Source organism: Falco rusticolus, chromosome 1, assembly GCF_015220075.1.
Source record: "Falco rusticolus isolate bFalRus1 chromosome 1, bFalRus1.pri, whole genome shotgun sequence".
NCBI classification, from domain to species: domain Eukaryota; kingdom Metazoa; phylum Chordata; class Aves; order Falconiformes; family Falconidae; genus Falco; species Falco rusticolus.
Genome location: NC_051187.1, coordinates 121,777,518 through 121,799,354, shown reverse-complemented (window position 1 = coordinate 121,799,354; position 21,837 = coordinate 121,777,518). Strand labels below are relative to the sequence as shown.

The window sequence follows — 21,837 nt, the reverse complement described above, 5'->3', positions numbered from 1 at the left end:
CCCCAACTTCCTCCGGTTTAAAGTAACTCCGCAGTTACTTTACTGGTGAGGCCAGAGGAGACGTGCGAGCCTGAAGCCGGCAGCTCGCCCCGCGCCGCCAGCGCTGCCGGAACGCCCGGCGGCGGGAGCTCAGGCGCTCCGGCGAACGGACCCCGCCGTCCGGGCTGCCCCGGCCCGGCCCTGGGGCCGGGGCCCGCTGCCGCCCCGCGCTGCACGGCGCTCGGCCGCCCCCGCTGCCCGCCGGCCCCGCTCCGCCGCCCGGGCCGCGGCGGGAAGCCAGAGCCGCCCCCCCGGCGGCCGCGGCGGCAGGGAGCGGCCCCCGGCGCGGAGCGGGGGCGGGCGGGGGCGGGGCGGCCGCAGCCCGGTGCCGGGGGGAGCCCGTCCCGGCGTGCGCGGCTCTCGCTGCCCGCCCTCCGCCCGCCGGCCGGCAGCGCCGTTGCGCAGCTCCCGCGGACGGGACGGGACCGGACCCTCGGCCGCGCAGGGCAGCGGGGCCGGGCAGGGCTCGGGGCGGGCGGCGGCGAGGCGAGGCTGGACGGCCGCGGCAGGGGGCGAGGCCGCCCGGGGCTGGCGGCGGGGGGCGGCGGGGGCCCGGGGCGGCGGGGCGCCGCCGCCGGGGCCCGGCGCATGGCGGCGGCGGGGAGCATCACCACGCTGCCGGCGCTGCCCGACGACGGGGGCAGCGGCGCCTTCCCCCCCGGGCACTTCAAGGACCCCAAGCGGCTCTACTGCAAGAACGGCGGCTTCTTCCTGCGCATCAACCCCGACGGCAGGGTGGACGGCGTCCGGGAGAAGAGCGACCCGCACAGTGAGTGTCCCGGGGCCGCGGGGCTCCCCCCGGCCGCCGTCCCGCCCTGCTGGAGCAGCGGCGGGGAGCTCCGCGCACGTACACATGCGGACGCTGGTACCTAAACAGGCGGGTGTATGTTTGAACACCGCCTTGTCCGTCTGCCCGCGGCTGTTGCGGCCGGGGGCAGCCGACCGCACCGGTACCGGCACGGTGGCCCGGGGCGAGCGGCGGTTGGCGTCTCCGCGTTCAACCTGCAGCGGTACAAGAGCTTGTCAGACGCGCCAGGGTTTGCTTAGGTGCTTCGAGGTGCCTGAAGCTGTTTGCACAGCTCTCACGTGGGTGTAATGGCACTTGACTGCTTGACAGGGCAGTGGTAAATGTGTTGCAGAAAGGTAGAAAGAAAATGGGTTTTACCCAGTGGGGATAAGTACTGATGAAGAGAGTACTCTTAGTGTACAAGTACTCTTTGGAACAGAGGTGTAAATCTGTTTGAGAAGCAGAGTTGGTAACAAAGTACTGTCAAAACACCTGTTTGGCTTGAAACATCGCATGGTGTAATACTTTTCTTTGTAACTTGACTAAGGGCGGATAAAATACAGACGAGACAAAACCTGTGGATTCCAGCAGAAGCGGTTGCCCCCTGATGCCTGATCTGAGCGGGGAAGAGCCCCCTGAGCTGGGAGCACAGCCGGTGGGTTGGGTGGCTGGTGCAGCCTGAGCATCCGTGAGCCGAGCTCGGCCGCGGTGCCCGGTGCCCGCTCTCCGGCAGGCAGCCTCGCAGGGAGCCCAAGGCAAGCTGCTGGTTCAAACGCAGGCTGTTCTTTGTCCCAAGAACAAAATGCCTTTTTTGCAAACCTCAGAATATTTTGTAAGTATAAAAACCTCAGTACGGAGGTTTTGCCGAGGTAGCGGCAGGTTTTTGAAATGCCTGCGAGCTGTTTCCTTCCAAACAGGTACAAGGAGTGGCTGTGCTGCTGTGTGTCAGATAGATCATCTCAACACAGATTCCTGGTTTGAGAAAATTTGTTTATGTACAGCGTGTGTGCCTTGTCCGGGCAGTGGTCTGCCTGCAGGCACTTGGCATGAAGAGCAGGTGAAATGTCTTACTGTGATTCTTAGTCAGTTTTGCACCTGTCCTCGGAGTGATAGGTGCACAGATGGGACTGAAGGCAGAGGACAAAGAGAAGGAAGCGAGGAGACAGACCAAATGTTCTTAATATTACTTATGACTTTCTGCTTTGGACATTCACCATTTGCAAAAAAGTGTTTCCAACAATTCCAAAGAAATACTGTGACAGACTGTTCCCAAATAACAGTGTTGCCAAGTTGGGCTTCAGTCTGACCCTGTTCTATTTTGTGACTCCGTGGTAGAAGTAGTGTATGTACAATGGGCTGGAGATACGTGTGGCACAGTATACTTTGTTATTTAATGTAAATATAACAAGTAATATAATAAAGGATTATTATAATAATTCTTTATTAGGCCAGCTAGCATTCTGCGGAAAAGCTGTAGGAAGCTCTCAGACTTGGCCCTGCACGTTTGCATTTCTCTCTTTCTTAGGTACTGGTTTAAAGGGAAGGGTAGTTGACGCTGTGCGCGTATTAATGTGTTTATTGCCAATACAACGCAGTAAATTATTGCATGTGGGCTTTTCAAATGTTGATGCCTAAAGCAAAGCTTTAATTTACCATATAGGTAAGCGGTTCGTTTTTCACACGTACCCGTTGCTTGGTGCGCAGGGTCAAGTCTGTGCTGGAAAGCATGCAGTAACATATTCTGATTGATCTAGCCTTTTGTATTTGGGAAATGTGGGAATTCTGACGAGAAATAAGTTTCGTTAGTCTATCAGACACGTCATCTCACCCCTAGAAGTAGCCTTGAAAATATGCTGGCAATTTGCTGCCAAGGGAGATGATGTCCGGTCGATGACGTTACAAGGCTGAAGCTGGGTCTCCAGGCACTCCCACGGCGGTCGGGGTCTTGCCTCATTCAGCACTCTGCTGTGGGTGGTGAAAATTGCCGGTAGGGGTGCGTGTTGTTCCGTGCTCACCTGGCTGGGCCACGCTGCCCTGAGTGGCGATGGTATTCACCACTGTTGTCTTTTTCATCGCAGGCTCCCCCAGAATCACACCCCCAGCCCCTCCACCCCTCCCATTTTTTTTATTATTCTGCTGGGAAAACTGGTACCAGTTTTATGTTCTTGAGTCCATGTAACGTGCGTTTTCTCTTCCTCTTAAGCCTGATCGATGCTAGAAGTTGTTGAATTGACTTCTTGTGCTGCTTTCCTAGTAGTGAATTTTGTTTGCAGATCTTTCTGGTGTTGGTGGTACTGTCTTACTCTTTCCCTTTCAAGTTTCTCTGTTTTGCGCTACAGCTTTATTTTTGCTGTCATTTCTTTCTGGCTCTCCATTTTGTCTCTACTTTTTCTTCTCTGCCTCTTCAGTACTATCTTTCCCCTTTCCTTTGGCACTTACCTGTCTGGAGCCCCACTATTTTCCTGCCCTTTTTCCTCTGGAGTGAATCGTAGCCACAGGTAAAGGAAAACCTGAGTTATAAATGACTGACGTGGCTTCTGCCCTCTGCTGCCAAAAGTCAGCTGCTGGGGAGCTCCTCCGGTGCCCGTCAGCTTGGCGCTCTCCGGGCATCTGCAGAAAATCCCGATGTTTAAAAAGAGCAGTTTGTAGGTGTGGGACAGCTGGAGGTGGCACAGGACAGCCACCACGCCTGCGCTGCTCCCTTGTTCCCTGCTCTCCTGCTCTCGTTATCCGACAGCTCTTTGGTTTTGTTATTGTGCTGGTTGGGGTTTTTTTTTCTCCTTTTTTTTTTTTATTTTTTTTATTTTTCCGGGAAGAACTCTAGTTCTGAGAAGTAGAGAAATCAGTATTGGAAGCATCGGTGAGGCAAGTTGCTATGGCATTACGTGGTTCCCATCCTTAGCATCTTTGTTGTAAATGCGTCATTTGATACAAATCCGCACGATGCTGAACTCTGACCGGGTGAATGCTGCTCTGTGGCAGTCCCTGTGAAATCTTGTGGTATGCCTGGCAGGTCCCGTTGGCATGGCAGATGGCAATAAATCTTGGACAACATGAGGACACTTTAAAAAAGAAATTAACAAAGAAAATACACACCTCCAGATAACTCATGGTGTTTTTCTGACTTCAGTAAAAGGTTTTGTAAGATGCTTTTGAGAAAAGAAATAAAATGGCTGCAGAAAATTTGATTTAGAAACCTAAGGAAAGAACAATTCAGAGAGATTCTTGTGGTAGCTGCTATTCTTATGAATTAATTATACTAAATAACATTTGATTAGCACATCCTCATTTTTACTTTTAAAGGAAGTTCTTATTTTAGCAGGCAAATTACTATCTTCTTATGTTTCAGATCAAAGTAATACTGTAAACAAGTTTCCGTGATTCATGTCCTTTTGTCATCCACCCCGTTGTCCCCCCCTGCCTCTTGTCCTGAGGGATGGCTCGTTCGAAGTGTGTGGTCTGCTTTATGTCACGGCCCCGAGAGTTTGGACTTTTTTACACTCACCCCGTTCACCTTGGTTTATTCATAATTGTGTCGTTAGTGAAACTGGGAACAAGTTGAGGTCTCGTGTGCTGGAGGATTGGAATCGTATGATTCACGCAGCTGAAAACCAGGACGATAAGTCTTACGTGGTCAGCATTGCCACATCTGATGTGTGTTGTACAGGGACTTCAGTGAAGTGCCCTTTTGGACAAGCCCTGGGGATTTCTGTGGAGTTTTTTCCCTTGAAGAGGTGTATTTCAGACAAAGAAGGAACAGAAGGCGCTTTCTTAGAGTGTTGTTGTTTAAAGCAAAACAAAAAAACACGTCTAGGTGGTGGTTGTTGTTGTTGATCGACAACTTCCGATTTATGTCTTGGAAAACGTAGAAAGAACACAGATTTTTTGGAAAAGCTTTTATAAACTCTCCGGAGGTGTTTGCCTCCAAGAGGCTACAGTGCTGGCGAGGGGGAAGAGCAAGGGGAATGGAAAGGGAACGCTGATCCGTACACTTCAGAAAATGTCGAATAGCACAGCTGGTTCCCTTCACAGTTTCCCTCCCCGAGGAATGGTTGGCATTTATGTATTTCCATAATTTCTCAAGCGGCTTTATTTCTTGGTGAGCGTAAACCAAGGTGTCCAAGGAATCCCAAGCCATTCTCGTCCCCTCGTTAATGAGGTGACAAGGCTCCAGCCTGTCACTCAGGATTCAGCAGCGTGAGCTTTGGTCAGCCCTGTGGATGTCTGAAATACTTTCCTGCTCAGTGCCTGGCTGCTCTTCCAAAAAATACCTGAAGAAAATGTAAAACAGGGTAATGGTTGTCCAGGAAAATTTCTTCTTAGAAAAGTTCCTTTCAGGAGTGGTTGTTAATGTTATGATTTTTCCTTGTATCATACACAATATGCAAATGGTTATGCTGTCAATGTTTTTAAAAGACTGTATTGAAGCACATGCAGACTTCTAAAGCATACCAGCTTAGTCAAGATAGAAATCTGGTGGCTGTTCACGCGAATGGACGAAAACTTAGCTGTGATTCTCAAAGAAAAATTTGAGCACATGTCCAAAAGTGTTTTGGTATGAAGGTTCAGGACCTGCTGCTTAGTTTTTTGCGCATGTGTAAGTTATTCGGGACTCAGAAGGTATCCTCTCCCATGTCAGTGTCCCACGGACGTGGCTGGAGCTGTTGACAGGGCATCCATCCTGTTTCAAATCTTAGCACCAGGTGAGAATTGACTTGGGTTTTTGTTTGTTGCTGTGGTTTTTTTTTAAACCTGGCCCTAAACATTTGAATATATCGCTTCTACCCACATCCTTCTGAAAACAGAATCTTTTTGCATTACTTTTGATCTGTTGCACAGACCTTAATTGGTTTGCCAAATACTAATGCTTGGCAACACAGAAATGCCTCCCAGCTCTCAGATGTAGCTGGTTTTAGGGAACGAGGTAGCAAGAGAGCCCCCATGCAAAACCGTTGAGAATATGCTTCCTTTTGTGTCTTTTGCTTATTTTGTCATAGAAACACCATCATACTGTTTTCTGCATGGCCCTGCAAGGTAAATTAACAAAACGAGGGACAGACCACCTGTTGGCTGGGCAGGCTGAGGGCAGGTGCTGTTCAGGGGAGGATGCTCTCTCATCTGTCGTCACGTCTGCTTGTCCTCTAACCCACCCTGAAGGTGCATGACCGAGTAGGGGGTACGTACGCTCAGAAGATGGAGTAAGGGGGCTGTCGATGGATGTGGAGGGTTCCCAGGGCACCGCCATCCACAGGTACACTCGAGGGCAGGGTTTAGCTCTTAAATGTCCTCACAGGCTTTAGAAATCAGGAGTGTTACAGGTACTTACGTATTCTTGTTTACAGAAAAAATAGTCCAATTCCTGCTTAGCCATTGCACAGCCATAGCTGAATGAGTAAGGCAAATACAGATAACATACAGTAGTTTGACGCCACACGGTGAAATTAGGGGATAGTCACATAAATGCAGATTCTTGCAAAAGCTGTCTTTATGACCCCCTTAGTGGTTAGATTAAAACTTTTGGTAAAAACTGCAGTGCTGCATGTATGACAGTTAGTGAAGTCAAAATGAAGACTGGGGTGTTTGTCGTCTTGATAAGATTAAGCCGCGTATTCCTGAATCGCTCATCGTGAAAATGAGACCAAGTGGCTGCTGGTGGGTTTTATTTGGCCAGTAAATATTTGAAATGTGTGCAGTTGGTTCTAAGAAAAAGTTTATCCAGTGGTGGAGGTATATTTGTAAGCATTTTACTTCTGGTGTACTGTGTTAGTAACTTTTTTAAGATACGGTATCTTCTGACATACTAGATGAAGAGCCTAAATTGCAGTTATTAAAACCTGTGGGTTTGGGTTTTTCTCCACCTCCCCCCTCTTTTTTTTTTTAGAAAAAAGTGTTTGATGTATATTACTGAAGAGTTTTAAAAGTTCAGATGAATCTGCTGTCATACAGGCAGGTTCAGGTTCTATATTGTGTAATAAAAGCAAGAGAAGTGCCAAGTGCACAGACCATTGAATAGGCAAAAAGAGATGTAGCACTGGTTTCAGCATTTGAATTAACAGTCATGGGGTTCAAAAGATGCTTGAAGATAAACCCAGAAAAATGTCCTCTTCTCGTGTTCAGTTTCCACAGAATACATACACCTGTCATATTTTCTGAAAGAAAGGGAACCTGTTCCACTGCAGTTTTTGGGGCAGAATTCTGTTTAATTGCCCTTCAATTAAGTAGCGTCTCAACCAGAATTTAAAATAATTTTTTCAGTGACGCTTTGTTTCTGTAAGTTTTTCCCAGCTGCCTTTGATTACATATATGGTAAGTAGTTTTAAAAAATAATTATTCAGTGGTTTCTGTATACTTACAGTTGCCAGCACACAGAAGTGAAACATGTAATGAGTTTCTTCAAGAGTTTTTCCCCAAACTTAATATTTTTTTATCTTTTCTTCCTTTTTATTTCCCAGAAAAGTATTTTTCTGATATTTCCTCATTTGTTCAAGCAGTTTGAACTAAATCCATTAATCCATCCGTAACTTCTGATGTGAACAAGAGGAGACTGATTTATTTTTTTATTATTATGTTTTTTAGTGCTCTTGAGAGCGTTGCACTGGCATCGCTGACCGTCTGTTGCTTCAAACTACTTGAGAGGTGATTGATTGTACTAAACTGGTTAATGACCCTAGAAACAATTAGGCTTCTTGACTGTTGGTGGCAGCATGTTTAGTGTAATTATCTGGTAAAACCAAAATGGACTGCATAACCTTAATGCAATCCAGTTTTGAAGTAAGGGTTATCCTGAGAATGTTCAAGTCACTGTTACTGAAAAAAGTACGTACTTGTGTGAAATTTGTGAATTGCATATCTATATGAGATGGTATTTGAAATGTTTATGGCGTGACTTTTGAAGCCTAAAAGTTGGTAATGAGATGAGTTTTGGTTCTGATGGAGAATTAATAGCCTTTACTTCTGTTAGTATCTGTGTAAGATGCAACTCTCTCATCGTTTGTCATTTTCAGTAGTGTGTTTTGTGGCAGTGTATGGGTAAACTTAGTTCCCGTCTGCCTCGTCTGCTGCCTCCTGACTTTTCAGTAAAAATATTTAGAGGGTGACTCTCTGGAGTGCTGGTGGCATTTCAGGATCATTCCCATGTAGTTTTTTGTTTGTTCAGGGTAGGGCCAGATTTTGACTGGAGCCTGATATGATCGTCAGAGAATATAAATGAGATGATGTCTACAGAGCTGGGTGGAGGTCGTCTTGCACAAACTGTCATGGTACACTTCTGGTTGAGTGATCCTGTACGAACGTATCACTCATGTTTGACTTTTAGAGCTTGAAACCACACTGCTTGGGTGATTCAAAGGAGAAAGATACTAAAGGTACTAGGAAAGGGCAAAGCAGGAGCTGGGCTCCGTAGCCGTTTTCAGTGGCAGTGTGGTGAAATCATGCTCTTGTATTGTGGAGCTTGTTAGCGTGCCTCTTGCCTTCTAATGAGACTTCAGTAGATTGCATAAAGCACCAACCATTAGGGTTCCAGCTGGAATGTGCAAGTCACAAAATCCTGGTGCTTATGGCTATGAAATACTGCATGGTGGTGTGTTTTGTTAAAGCGAGGATAGATACCAGCTGTGCTACAGCTTGAAAGTATTTGCAGTCTGTTTCTTGGCTCTTTTCTTTCTACTCCAAGGCTGACCCATGGTGCCTGATGTCCATCTGCAAACTTTTAGTGTGCCGATGTGTTTTATTTGACATTCTGTTGCCATTCGGTGGCGGTGTAGCTCTGGGGGTTATTTTTGCTGATGAATGATGTTCTTAACATACTAGGAGTGTGTAAGCATCATAGCATCTCAGTCTGTGCTTGGTGGACCTTTTTTTTTGGAAGTGTCTATAGCATCTCTTGGGACTGGCACAGTTTCTTTTGGCAGACTGTCTTTTCTAGGTGTTTCTGGGTACTGGGGAAGAAATACTCAAGTGTTTCATTGCTGTCCACGTGCCCCCTTTTTGCCTTCCCCTCCAGCCCCCCCTGCAGTGTCGTGTTTGAACATCACCTGTTACATTGTTCAGTGGTGGCTGACCAAGGGATCCTTTAGTCAGGCACTCGGCTGATCTGACGGGTCTTTGCTGCTAAAAGGGATGGCGTCTCCTCTCGCCCGCCTTCCTCCTCTCAGCTCGGCTGTAGTTGGCCCCAGCTCTAGCACCGAGTTCAGCGAAGGGACAGGTGGTTGGCTGGACTGGCAGGAAAGCGTTTGCTCTCTCTCTCCCCTTCCACTGTGTTAGCTCCTGATCCATTTCATGTATTGAAGCAGCTCACCGAGATATCAAGAAAAGTGCCGGAGCTGGTGCGAGGGAGGTAGTAGGAGTGTGCAGCTGGGAGCGTGGGATGGAGGGACAGGAGCAGCCCCTTCCCAGTGGCAGCGACTGCTTTGGTTGTCACTGCCAGTCTTGTGGTACCACGTGTTGAACCATCTCGTCCGTGAAGATACAGGGCAGGATACAGCGTCCTCCTTGATGGATGACTTGAAGAGGATAAACAGATGGAGTCCATGCGGTTTGTTCTAACACAAAACGTAACGTAGGTGGCTAATTTTAGGGTGATATTACAGTGACTGTTAATACAGTCCCACAACTCTGGGAAGACCCAATGGTGAGACTGAGGTTTCTGGATGTGGAGAACCACACCTGTAGAGTAGTTTTGTGCAGTACTCCCCTAGCTCCTGTTGACACCTGTGCCACCCCTGTGATGGGTGCACAAATGGGAGCATTTTTTACTGTGGAGAAGCAGCGGGTGAGGACCGTGTAGAGGATGTGCAGGGGGAGGCTGTCATCTCTGTTTAGAAGACACCTACGGTATCTTGCTGCATGGACTTGTTAGGCTGAGCAGTTTCTGGGAAGTAGTACGTGGATTCAGTTCGTTGGGTTCCTCCAACTGTGCCTCTGGCCGTGCCTCTGAATATGTAAATATGAAGGATTTGTTTTGTGGTTTTACAGATGTTTGCAGAGTCACTGTGGATGTTTTACTGACAGTAATGTAGTTCATTCAGGAAAACTGAGGAAAAAGACCGGCAATGCTTGTGTCCTTAGAAATGCAGGAATTCCTCAGAGCCGAAGAGGTCTTCAGAACTGTCCCATGTTGCTGGTTTTAATTTATTTCAGCCTCAGCTTCCCCCTGGCTTTTTCCTGCTTCAAGAAGCAGTGTCTCCCAGTGTCGAACTGCCTGCGCTTGAGCTGGTACCCGTGATTGTAAGGTGTTACTGGTTGATATGGCAGAGCAGAGCAGCAAGGTGTCTCAAAATAAGGGTGAATTTCAGTGATCAAGCTCTAGTAATGTGGATCAGTATTGTCTATGTGATACTGCATCAGGGGAAGATGCTGGCAGGAGTGAGAGACGTGTGGCCTGTGTGCTTGTTCCATCAGGTGAGACAGTGCCATGGGTGCTGGTTGCCGTGGTGTACTTTGGGAGCGTGTTCTTGCGGCTAAGTCTGGAGCAACCAGTAAAGAGATTTAAATGCATATAGTGAGTACTGGTAATGGTATGGCTGAAGCAGCAGGGAGCCGAGTCTGTTCTTCCAAGCTGCAGATTCGGAGGTCCGTTCTTTGTTGTCGGGAAAGTGCTCGAGTCCCTTTCTTAGTGTGGGGCAAGAGTATTCAGGACAAGCAGTGGGGTTTTATTGGGAGGGCTGGAAGCTGGGGAAGTGCCTACAGCCTGATCCCTCCCTCTGTGGTCCCGCAGACCCAAGCTCTTAGCTCCCCTGTACGTGCTGGGTCCCATGGTGTGTTGTGTCTGCTGCCTCAGAGGGATCAGTGGGCTGTAAAAGTGAAGAGTGTTACCCAGATACTTGAAGGAAAGGCTAAAAATGCGCTGTGTGTTTTATTTTTCAGTGTTAGGGCGTTTGGTTTCTTACAAAGAAGAACTCGTTATACTCAAGCCAGGCTGCATTTCCAAAGCAAATCAGAGCTTTGTGGTGAAGGCTGATTCACTGCTATTCTGGGTCAGCAGTGATGGACAGCTGTTGTCCTTCCTTGCAGCTCCCCTGTGGATGCATTATTGAACTGTCAGCGCGGGGTGGTTACACAGCTTGATGGAAGGGGATAAAATAGGTGGAGGATGAAGTCAGTCTCCGGGCTTAATGTTGTCTTTGCATTGTCTTTGTAGTAAACGAGGTGAGCAAGCACCAGTGACAGAACTACTGTGTGCGCGTCTGTAGGGATTTTCATCGGGGTTCTTCTGTTGACTTTTTGCAAAAATACTCATTAAAGACTCAGTGATTAATTCAGTTTCATTGGTATTGGAGGTGGGGGAAATGCAAACCACCATGGTGACTGTCTTAGCCTTTTGGCCAGGTTAAGAGCAATAGCTCTGTAAAGGGCAATGTAATTCACAGGAACTCTTCCTTGTCAGGTTGTAATTTCTTCCTACTCCCATCTGCTGTGCCATCTCCCTGGCACCCTGGGTGCCTGACACAGTTCCTCTTTCATCACTGTGCTTCAGACTTTCTTGAAATCCAATTTGCTGATTCTTCTTGGCATTTCTAAAATCCAGCTTTTCCTTTCCAGCTGCGACACTGAAGCTTATTAAGCCTGTGGACTGGCAATTTCTCACCATTGCTCTGGCAGCCTTTTCTATCCATCTCGGTGAATCTGTTACTGATCTGCCACCAGTTACAGCCCTAAAATACTGTGTGCTGCTTATATATATATTTATATAGTTGTGTGAGTTTTATGTGAAGAGGGAGCACTAAAAATACCTTTTAGAAATGATATATTTTACCTTCTCTGTCTTCTGAAGTGACCTTCTTGGGGTTGTCTCAGGTTCTCCCTGGTTTTATGTATGTTTATTTTGCTGCAAGTGAAAACCAGCTTGTAGCTACAAAGAGGTTAGCAAACGCACGGTAAAGGTAGGGAGCTGAAATTCTGCAAGTTCCGTCTGCATCTTCTGATACCAGCCAGTGGCATCGTTGTGCTGGCTGAACGGTTGCACCAGCTTTGTTCTGAAGGTGAACAACTGAAAGTGGTTATTCTGTGATTTACTTTAATGAATACTATATGAAGTGAAAGCGGTTGAAAGAAACGTGATGGATTACCTTACCTTTGTTTAGAAAAGGGAAAAGTCCGAAACCCCCTGTGTGAACATGCATTGATTGTTTTGATAAGGAAACCCTGAACACTGTTCTAAATCAGGAATGTGGAATAAAGGTGGTGTTAACCTGGAGACTAGGCTTTCTTACCTGTACCCAGTAATGAACAAAGTGCTGCCCTGGTAAATTTAGTATTTTCTGTATGGTTTTGCCCCCTTGACTTTAAATGATACAGTCAGCTCATATGCAGTGACAAGGCGACTGCAAACAGTGTGGCAGCCGGGTATATAGGAGAAATTTATATGCTTCTGGCACTTGAAATCCTTGTGTAATGCCAAGCACTCACTGTTTACTTTATGTGGCAGCACAAAATACCCACCTCGTGTTTTGTAAGCAGAATACAGAAACACTAGTGCTTTTAACTTTTAAAGACCGTGATGAAGTTTGATCAACCAGTTCATGCAAGTAGTGTGAAAAGGAGAGAAGTACTTGTGTGTGTTTTACACGTGAACACATAAGCAAGGAGCACGAAGCCACCAGACTGTTGCCAGAAACGTATGTCACATAATTCTGAAACTGTTCTTCAGCAGGACGACTTTCTTGTCCTTTATATGAAATTTATAGGGAACATTTGAGGATGCTATGTGTTTGGTAATCGGTGTTTCCTGGGGAAGATTCCCAGTGTGATAGGTATATGTTAGATGGAGTTGAATATTTGTAGGAATTGAGGTTAAGATATAAATGAAAATAGATGGAGAACCTCAATAGGGAATTTTCATTGTATTTGTACTACTTGAAAAGATGAAACATCTTAGAATCTGTGACTGTCCATGTTAATGTGGTAGACCAGGTTAGCGGGTTGGTATTTAAATGGTTACACAAGTTGTTATTCCATTTAAAGCCTTGGATTTACTCTGAAGTGTAACCGGAACTTTCTGAAGTGTTCCTATTTGAGAAGTGATTATTTTTGTTGTGGTGGATGTTTACATTTGAAAGACCTTAGGTCTGTCTGTGAGTGGTTTTATGCCTCTGGCTGGCAAAAAGGAAAAAGATACACTTCCAATGTTGTCATGCAAAAGCAAAGAAATGTGCCTTTGTACAGGAGTGTGACTCACTGTTTCTCAGCGTGACACTTCATTTGCTTCATAGTTTTTGTTGCTGTTCGGTGGTTTTTGTTTATTAAAAGACCACCTCTTCTGCTAAGGTTCACTTGCTCTATGTTGTATCTGCTTCTCCTTTCTCCTCTGCTCATGTGTTCGGGTTTCAGGCAGCGTGTACTTCAGCAGCTCTGGCGACGGCAAAGGGTTGGGTTTGTGTTTGTATCCCCAGGGCTGGGGGTGCCTTGTACATCAACGTAAAGCATACCAGCGGAAGATGTTAATATGCCTAATCAGTCTTTGAGAAAGAGACATCAAAAAGTGTCAGACACTAGATGTGGGGGAAGGAGAGAGCAGAAGGTATTTCTGATTCCTGGAGATAAGCTACGGTAGGCATCACCAGCTCACGGGCAGGGGTTGGATCTGACCCAGCGGGCAGCTTTGGCTCTGGAAATGCCAGAGTGGGGGTTTTAGTCTCTGCTTGTGTGTGTACATGCGTGTGTATCTGATGAACCAGCCCTTGGGTTTGGGAGGGTTTATTATGTTAGGTGTGGATTAAACACGCCCAACTCTTGTGTCTTGGTTGGACACCTGGCTGGGAATAGACGTTGCCTCCGAGCATGAAGGAATCTGCCAACTTCAGCCACAGAGCATGCAGGAGTGGGAATTAGGCCACAGGGTGTTGAGTTTAGCAAAGCATTGTTGAATCTTATGCTCCCCCCCCCCCACCCCCCCCCTTTTTTTTTTTGGTGACCTTTTTTGCATTTATGAAGCTTATTCCCTGCAGAGGCGATCCACCTTTGTGGCAGTGAGACTGCAAAAGTAGTTGCGACCGTGGGCTTTTCTGTGGGCACGGAGGTGCAGGAGGACAAGTGATGGGGAGCTGGCGCAAGAGCTTCGCCACAGTGTCATTCAGGGGCCTCACGGAAGGATTTTCCTTACAGGGCCCCTGCAAATATGTTGGAGATGGGCCCTGAGCCTTTGGCTGGGATTTAGCTTTTCCACAGCAGAGACCGGAGTAAAGCTAGTCATTGATCCAGAGACGTGCAGCCCGGGATTTTTCAGGGGGTACATAAACTCTCCCTTCTTGTAAACAGAGTGAGAGGTATTTTGCTGATTATTTTTTTTAGTTCAAATAGAGCGGCTGTATGTTAGTGAAAATGGAGGTTGAAATAGTATGAGATTCCTCCTCTCTTTCCCAGGTCTGTTAGTTGCGGTGACTGGGTAAGGTACGTGTTTGCTGTAAAGAAGTTCACAAACTCCAAAAGATCTCTTGCAGCACTGGCCGATCAACACGTTTGGGCACAGAGTCCTCTTGGTAAAATGTATTTGGCATGACATTCTTGCAGTGTTAAACAGTGATGTTAACTGTTTAACATCATTGACATTAAACAACAAGATGAAGTGAAAAAGGTCTTCTCTTCCCTGCTGTTTTAAGAAGGGGGGTGGGGTGGGGTAATGATGCTGGCATCTCGTCTTGGGGTATTCAAGGTCCTGCAGGGAAAGGCGGAGGTAATGGATATCCAGGTTGTGTGGTCCTGCCTTGGGAGCCGCCTTTTGGTGTGGTGGGAAAGCGCTGCAGAGCATGAAGGCAGCTGCTGCATGTGTCCCTGTGCGTGGGGCACCGCGGCTGTGTCTCACGGCAGCCAGAGGTGTGACCGCAGGACACGTCGCTGAACCCTTGTGAGCTCTCATTTAGCTTGCATGTGCATTTGGCGGTAGCGAAAATGTGGCCGTGGGGTTTTTACTGTGAAGTGATGGAGACCCTTGGGCAGGAGGCTGGACTAGATGGGGTCCTTCTGCCCTGAATTTTGGGTGACTCCGAGTCTGAGGCTGGGTGGGTACTCACGGTTTTAGTCAGTGTTCAAGTCTGTCTGTAGGGATCTTTACTAAGTAGATTATAGTGGAAGTATAGCTTAGGCTTTAATTGCATTTTTATTTGCTGTGTAAGTGTAGCCAAAGCCAGCAGCTCATGATTGGTTTTTACTTCACGGTTTCTCTGATGTACCATGGTTTCCCATTTTCTTGTGGAGGAGTAGGAAAATGGGGATTTTACGAATACGTTTGGCTAATGCGTCTCGAATTCCACCTATTTAAGGTGCCTCATGCTCCAATACAGCACCCTCATGTGCAGCACACTTGTCCTGCCCCGACTTCACTGCTGCTTGCTCTTTGCATCTCCATCTTTTTTTTTTTTTTCCCCCCCTAATGTGTTTCTGTCCCTTTCTTTCCCCACTGTGACCTTTGCTTTCCCTCTTCCCGAGTGATACCATGGCGTACTCCTGCTCCAGAACATCGTAGCCAACGCAGCTGCTATGAGTAAAACAACAGCACGTGGCCACGCTGGTCGCCCAGGCAAAGGTTTGGGATGCCCGAGGCTGGTGACACGGCTCCTCGGCAGCTGCCAGCGCATCTCTGACCGGGGGTGTGTGAGAAAGGTAGTACAAGCTCAGCAGGGAGTGACTTCCAAAATGTGCAGCGCTCTTTTTCTGAAGTATTCAATTGCTAGGTTTTGCCAAGATCTTCTAAATAAACCAATTTGGAGGGAGATTTTTGGCTGAACCTTTTACGGTACAGGGCAATGAAACCATTTGGGACCATTTAAGTTAGTGCAGTATTATTTGGTCTGGGCTATTAAAAAGCTTTGCTGGGTGGGGAGAACTGTACATGTAAATTGTACATCTAATTTTTGAGATCTAGAGCTCAAGGCAATGAAAGAACTTTCAGAAAATGTACACGTTTTCTGTACTCTCTGTGTTTCCTAGCATCTTTTCTGTCTGTCTTGTGCTACTCGTCCACAGAATTCTTTTCTCCACTAGTGTATGCAAAACTACATTGGAAGTACTTTTTTGAGCTCTTTAAGAAAAGATGGGGAAGATCCAGTTCGTAACAGAAGTCTGAAACTTTGCCAACCACAATGCTATTAAACACCACTTTTCAGCTTCCATATTCTTAGAAAAGTCTCTCCAGATTGTGAAATAAAAGCCCATTTGTAACTCTCTGAGATTTGCTGGCTAGTTTAACCTGCAACTTGTAGATCTGTCCTGACCTTGTACCCTGTGAAAGAGGGATAGTCACGTGTGTGTGTGTAACTGGTGTTACATCGGCAATCCGCTGACACCAGTGCATGCAGAAACCTGCGCCTGCAGAGCCAGGCTGGCTGCAGGGGAGGACCACCTCAGGGCAGTCAGTGTTTTGCCAGCATTTAACATGTCACAGGATCAGGATCTGATCTAAAAAAAAAAAAACAAACAAAAAAACCCCCAAAACTAAACCCCCAAAACTGTTGAACCTGTTTAATGTAGATATCAGGGAGTGGATTTGAAGAGGTTTGATCTTCTATAAATTGCCTTACAACAAAAAGGAGAATGACTTAAAAGTCATTTTGCCTTTCAGATGCTGGTAGGAATCTGTCTAACTTGAGCATCACTGTTGGAAGGAGCGTGCCTGCACGTTCCCAGCGTTAATGGAAAGGAAGCTGGCACACACCCCCACCCCAGTTTTAACTTGTGTGATCATCTGTGTGTATGTACAGACGAGCTGTATTTGACTGGGAGAGGTTGTGTGTACTGGGAGGTGGGGAAAGCTCACCGCTAGGCATTTTGGTGCACGTTGCAGTGTGGTTCAGCATCCTTTAATGCCACAAACTTTACTGGTTTCAGTGGAAATTTATGTTGGGCTGTAGCTCGTATTGTTCTTCAGCCAAAACATTTGTGAAGACGTGTTGTTGACAGCTGCTGTATATTGTAAAGAAAAAAATGTCCCCCCTCTCCTTTTTTTTATACTACTGGAAGGCATAGTAGGTTCACTCAAACTACATCCAAAGTGATGTACTTTTCTCCTAGTAAATGTGGCTGTTTGGATAATCTGCCATATAGATGTAGGTAGTATTATAAGTGAGAAGACATATAACTGTAAAATAAAATAAAATCTGGAAATTCTGAGTGTTAGATTACCCTTACTGCTTTAGGAGGCTCTATATGCATGGATGTGTGTGTGTGTGTATATGTATATATATAATACGAACAGTCTTTAATGAGGGCTCTAGCAATGTTAGACAGCTGGGTGCTGAGTTTGGACTCCTTTGGGATGTTATGTCAAAAATGAACATAGTCAAAAATTTGGCAGCGTTTAGTCTTCCTTTATTTTGACTCTGCTGTGGTTTTGCTGACCTTGCTGTTGAAAACCGTTGACAGACCACTGACGTTCTGTTTCGACTGTTGCGTTGAGATGCAGAGGTTGCCATGGATGCTGGTGGAAGAGCTGGCCTTCAGCAAGCGCTCAGCTTGGCTGCTGTAAGATGCAGAATTCCCATGTTCTGGAAATGGTATGCACCACCCTCAGCAGCTGGAGACGGGATTTGGGTGCAGTCTGCCTGTGGAAAGCGTTTTGTAGTTCAAGAGGATGATAAACAGCTTGTGAGATTTTTATTATTTTTTTTTTTTGGTATGGGAATCCTTTTGCAAAACGTAAGGAGAAACTCCTAACAGAATGACACAAAAAAAAAAAAAAAAAAAAGTATTTCTGGAACCATAATTAAAACTCTCTAATTTGTACATTTGCATGTTTTTCCTGTGCTGAATGTTTGAACGTTTTAAGTGTTATCATCCTCCCCGCGGTGCTGCGGCGTGGGTGAGTTAACTGAGGAAGGGCCATGGCACAGCTCAGGGTACTTTACTCCCGTGTTTATTATGGCACAGAGGAATTGGAAAATGTGGTTCCAAGGGGAAGAGTGTGACGGGATCTCCTGATGTGACAGGCAGGGTGAGCAAGGAGAGGTTTGCTCATCGGGTATTGTTAGGATATTGCATATCTTTTCCCTACAATTGGAACATCTATAGGCATTTCTTGCTTTTGAGCCTGGTAGCTTTCAGTTACCTCCTGATTAAAAATTTGTTTAATGCCTTCTGTCTTGCAGCCTATAAACACCTATTGATTAATTTAATTTTGGTTTGAGAATTTTGTCTTTATGTGGCTTGCTCTCTTTCCTTCTTATGACGGCACATCTGGTTTTGTGCTTTTAATGGCACAGCTTGTCAGGTGGGGGGGCAGTGGCGTCTCCTGAGCTTGGTACTTTTCTTCTGAGAAAATTTTCACTGCGGTAGTACGGACCGTGTTGTTACATCCATAAACTGCATTCTGTTAACTGATCCATTTGTTCAGGTAACAGCCTAGGGATTGTGCTGAAATGGCTCGAAGGAGAGATTTATTTAGGATGCTTCTCTAATTTTGTCTTACAGTATTAGAAGTTTGTGTTGGAGGAAGGTTTTAAATCCATCTCCTGAATTAAGAGTTCAGTGCCTTAGCTTGATTGCATTCATGTTTTCCAAGCCGTTTTGTGTCTTCCCAAATATACAACTTTATCCTTCTTCCTCAGAGTTTCTACCCTGGCATGAAATTAAATTTTCTATGTCTTGCACTTCATTTCTTCTTACAGGGCAGGAGAAAGGAAGATGATCGTACTGCCTCTTATTATGAAGAGTTACGAAAGAAAGTCTTAGTAGTAATATTAAGTTTACTGAGTCCTTTTTAGTTGTCTGTGCATAAATATAAAATGTAGCTTATAATTGGGATAGGGTGGGGTTTTTTTATTTCGTAAATTTGTGATAACTTAGCCTCAGTCCTCAAGATGTTTGCTCAGCGTGCCGAGTTCTCTGCCATCACAAAACCAACAAGGATCGACCATAGCCTTGCACTTGGCATTCATGATAAATTAAAGGACATGCTGTGAGTGTGAACAGCAAACAACTTACTGCCGTGCTTGCTGGAGGGGGGCCCTCCCAAAGGACCACTGCAGGAACCGGCAAAATGTGCCAGTTTAGCTCTCGGTTTGTTAATGAGCTCTTTTACAACAGTCTGTGCTGCTCTTTTGGATTACAAACTTGTTAATTGGTTTACTTCCATGGGTCTGGTTTTGAGGATCAAGTATGCTGAGAACAAGTGTTAAGAATAGATCTGAGATGATGGCCCGTGTCTGAACTATTGCTGTTGGTGACCTAAAGACTGCAAAAGGTACGGATTGGTGGTGTCACGTGTTAGGTTTATGACCGATTGTATCAAGCTGCATTGAGCTAAACCTAAAATTGGTGCTCCTGATGATAATTGTGTGGTCAAAACATGTTTCATTAGTAGAGCTGTGTTGTATCTTGGCACCTCCAGATCCACGGAACACTGTGGCAAATACTTACCTTGCATTAATAAAGCCATAAAATAATGCTGAAACCTGAAAAACTTAAAGTACTATTCTGGCTCTGTTTATTCACGTGTTTTTTGAGTTGGAGGGGAAAAATCCAGTGAAGCCTACCATGCTTTTTGAGCGTTCAGTATTGCAGCACTTCCCAAACACTGCAGGAATTTTAATTTTTTTTTCTTTTAAAAGAGCAACACTTTTCACAAGCTTCTCCAAACTATATGAATATTTTCACAGGCCGTAAAAACATTTCTTAAAAGTTTGTTTTTACAGAATCTGAACTTCTGGCCCAGTATGATGATGTAGGAGTTGGTGTGCTTTTTTTGTCAAGAGAAAGTCACAAAGCATAGTAAGTCCATCCTGCAGTAATTAATACTCATTTTCAGATATTTCACGCATCTGTTTCTTGTTAAGCGTGCGGTGAGAGCTGTATGCTTGGGCACATCTCAAAAGTCCATTTCCCTTGGTCCCTGCCCAGCGCGCTTCTCCACATTCTTGCTTCCCCAGAGGGCAGGGAGTTGCACTGAAGGTTTTTGAAGTGGTTCACAAGTCTGATTTTGGCTCGGTAACCTGGGAGGGCTCTATTTTGCATACTTGATTCCAGGATGAAATTAAGCATTTTGTCTAACTTTTTAGGACTACAGAGGTTTCTGTATTCCTTGGAAGTCTGGAGTTATTAGTCAATTATAAGAAGTTTGTGTGTTCGTTTTGTTTTCTTTTCCTTTGTGCAAAATGGAAACAGACACGTAATTCATAATAAACCACTTTTATCTTCTGTAGAGTGCAGCAGTTGTATTAATACAGCTTCGGTTGTGTATACAAATTAGTGGATTTATGATCAACTCTTGATGTCTGTCTGTATCTAGGGACAAATCAAATGAAATAATTTGAATGCTTAAAAAAGGGTTTGCAGCAATTATCTTAAGGGTTTCACGTTCCTGGTATTCTTGTCATTGCCGTTTCCTAAGTCCTGTCTTGAGTTGCAGCAGAAATAAGCCAAGAAAATTTTCATTTGTTTTGCAAAAATCTCTTCTCCCCCACCAACAAAAAGCCAAATAAGGTGCAACCTCCCACTGAATCTCAAGAAATGCTCCCGCTCCAAAATTTACAACTTCAGGTGTTTATTCTGGTGGCTTAAAAGGTCAGGCTTTTTAAAACTGTGTCATTAAACAGAGAAAAACCTGTCTACTCCACAGAAGTGGGTGGGTGGACGAGGCTTATGTCTGAGCTGATGCCTACCAGCGTGGCCCACCGGACTCGCCGCTCGGCTGTAATACCAGTCTTATGTACAGAACCAGGTATGTGTTTCTTGTGAACCCTTCAAAGAAAGAAATCAGTAAATGCAAACTGATGCAAGTCCTCGGCTGAGTGCGTGGAGCACAGCTCTTGGTTCTTCTAGCTGGGCTTCTGTCATGGCCACATCTCTGTGTAGGGTGTTCAAATAGAAAATCTTTCTAACTAATTCCCAAACTAATTTCTGGGATGCAAACAGAAGGAAGGAGAAGTTCCAGTGTGGTTTGTATTTGGAAACGCCGATAGTTTTGTACCAGATGAGTCACATCCTTCATTTGGACACCTGTGGGATACATAACCGGTACCAGCTTGCAACATCCTGCCAGTTCCTTGTTCAGCTGCTGCGATTCTTTGGCAAAAGTTGTCTATGTCTTTATACATCCCAAGAAGGTGAGGAGCTGTTTCTCAGCTCTTCGTCAGTTTTGATGCCTGTGTTGCAATGATCTTGCTTCCTGTTAATGGAAGTATAGTTGCTCTGAAAAATACTTGTTCAGTGGAACTGAGGATGAAAGCACAGTATTGCACAGAAAAGTAACACTCATCTGGGCTTGCCTCTAATTGCTCTTCTTTCAGCGAGAGGGCTCGCAAACGTGGGTTTCACTGGAAATAATGACCATCCAGAACAGAGGAAAACCTAGGAATTTTGGGTTTCTTGTGTTCTACTGTTATTGAAGTGGTTGTGTGTGTGTTTAGCAGGAATCGAGTTGAACTGAACTGTTTGCAAGCTGGCTCGATGCGATGTGTTTCCTGCGAAGGGGAGGAGGAAGGACCACACGTCAAGCTGCAGCCAGTCCAGAGAGCTCGTATGAGTTGCTGTATTGGCCTTTCCCCCTTTTTTTAGTGATGTTTCAAATAATCCAAGTTAGGTTTTCAGAGGGAAATGTTCTAAACATGGTTGGAATAGAAAAGGATCTTCTGTGAGGCTTAGGACAAGGCGTGCTTCGCTTACTTTTCCTTCTCTTCTCTGGAAAAATGGCAGTTCCAACGCAGCGTTGAGATTTCTTTTGAGTCACAAATACCTAAATCACGTAGAAGGTATCTGGTGGACTTTTCTATGGTATGTGGTGTAGTTTCTCGTATCGTAGCGTTCCCCATCCTGTGTCACTAATGGTTGAAAACCCACTGGGATGCAGTGCCAGGGATGCTCCTGTTAGGCTCAGGCTGAGCTGCAGCCTGCAGGCAGCTTCTGGCTCTGCTGTTGTATCCGTTTAAAGGCTTGACTCACTGGTGGGTCTGAACGCAGTGGCGTGAACCATCAGGGAAGAAATAAGAAGGAAAAAAACAAACGGCTACTCGGGATTTAGGTGGAGGCCACTTTTGGCTTCTAATTGTAGCTTGAAACAAGGCGCAGACAAAGGGGAAGGCATTTGA

The 21,837-nt window shown here is 45.8% G+C and overlaps 1 protein-coding gene across 1 annotated transcript in view; it reads left to right on the top strand.

The window, feature by feature from the left end:
- Nucleotides 1–347: 347 nt before the first annotated feature.
- FGF2 (fibroblast growth factor 2) overlaps nt 348–21,837 on the top strand; it is a 29,591-nt gene continuing 8,101 nt past the window's right edge. Inside the window, exon 1 of the mRNA XM_037398392.1 lies at nt 348–808. Coding sequence (XP_037254289.1) covers nt 628–808 — 181 coding nt within the window. The 5' untranslated portion in view covers nt 348–627. The remainder of the gene's footprint in view (nt 809–21,837) is intronic.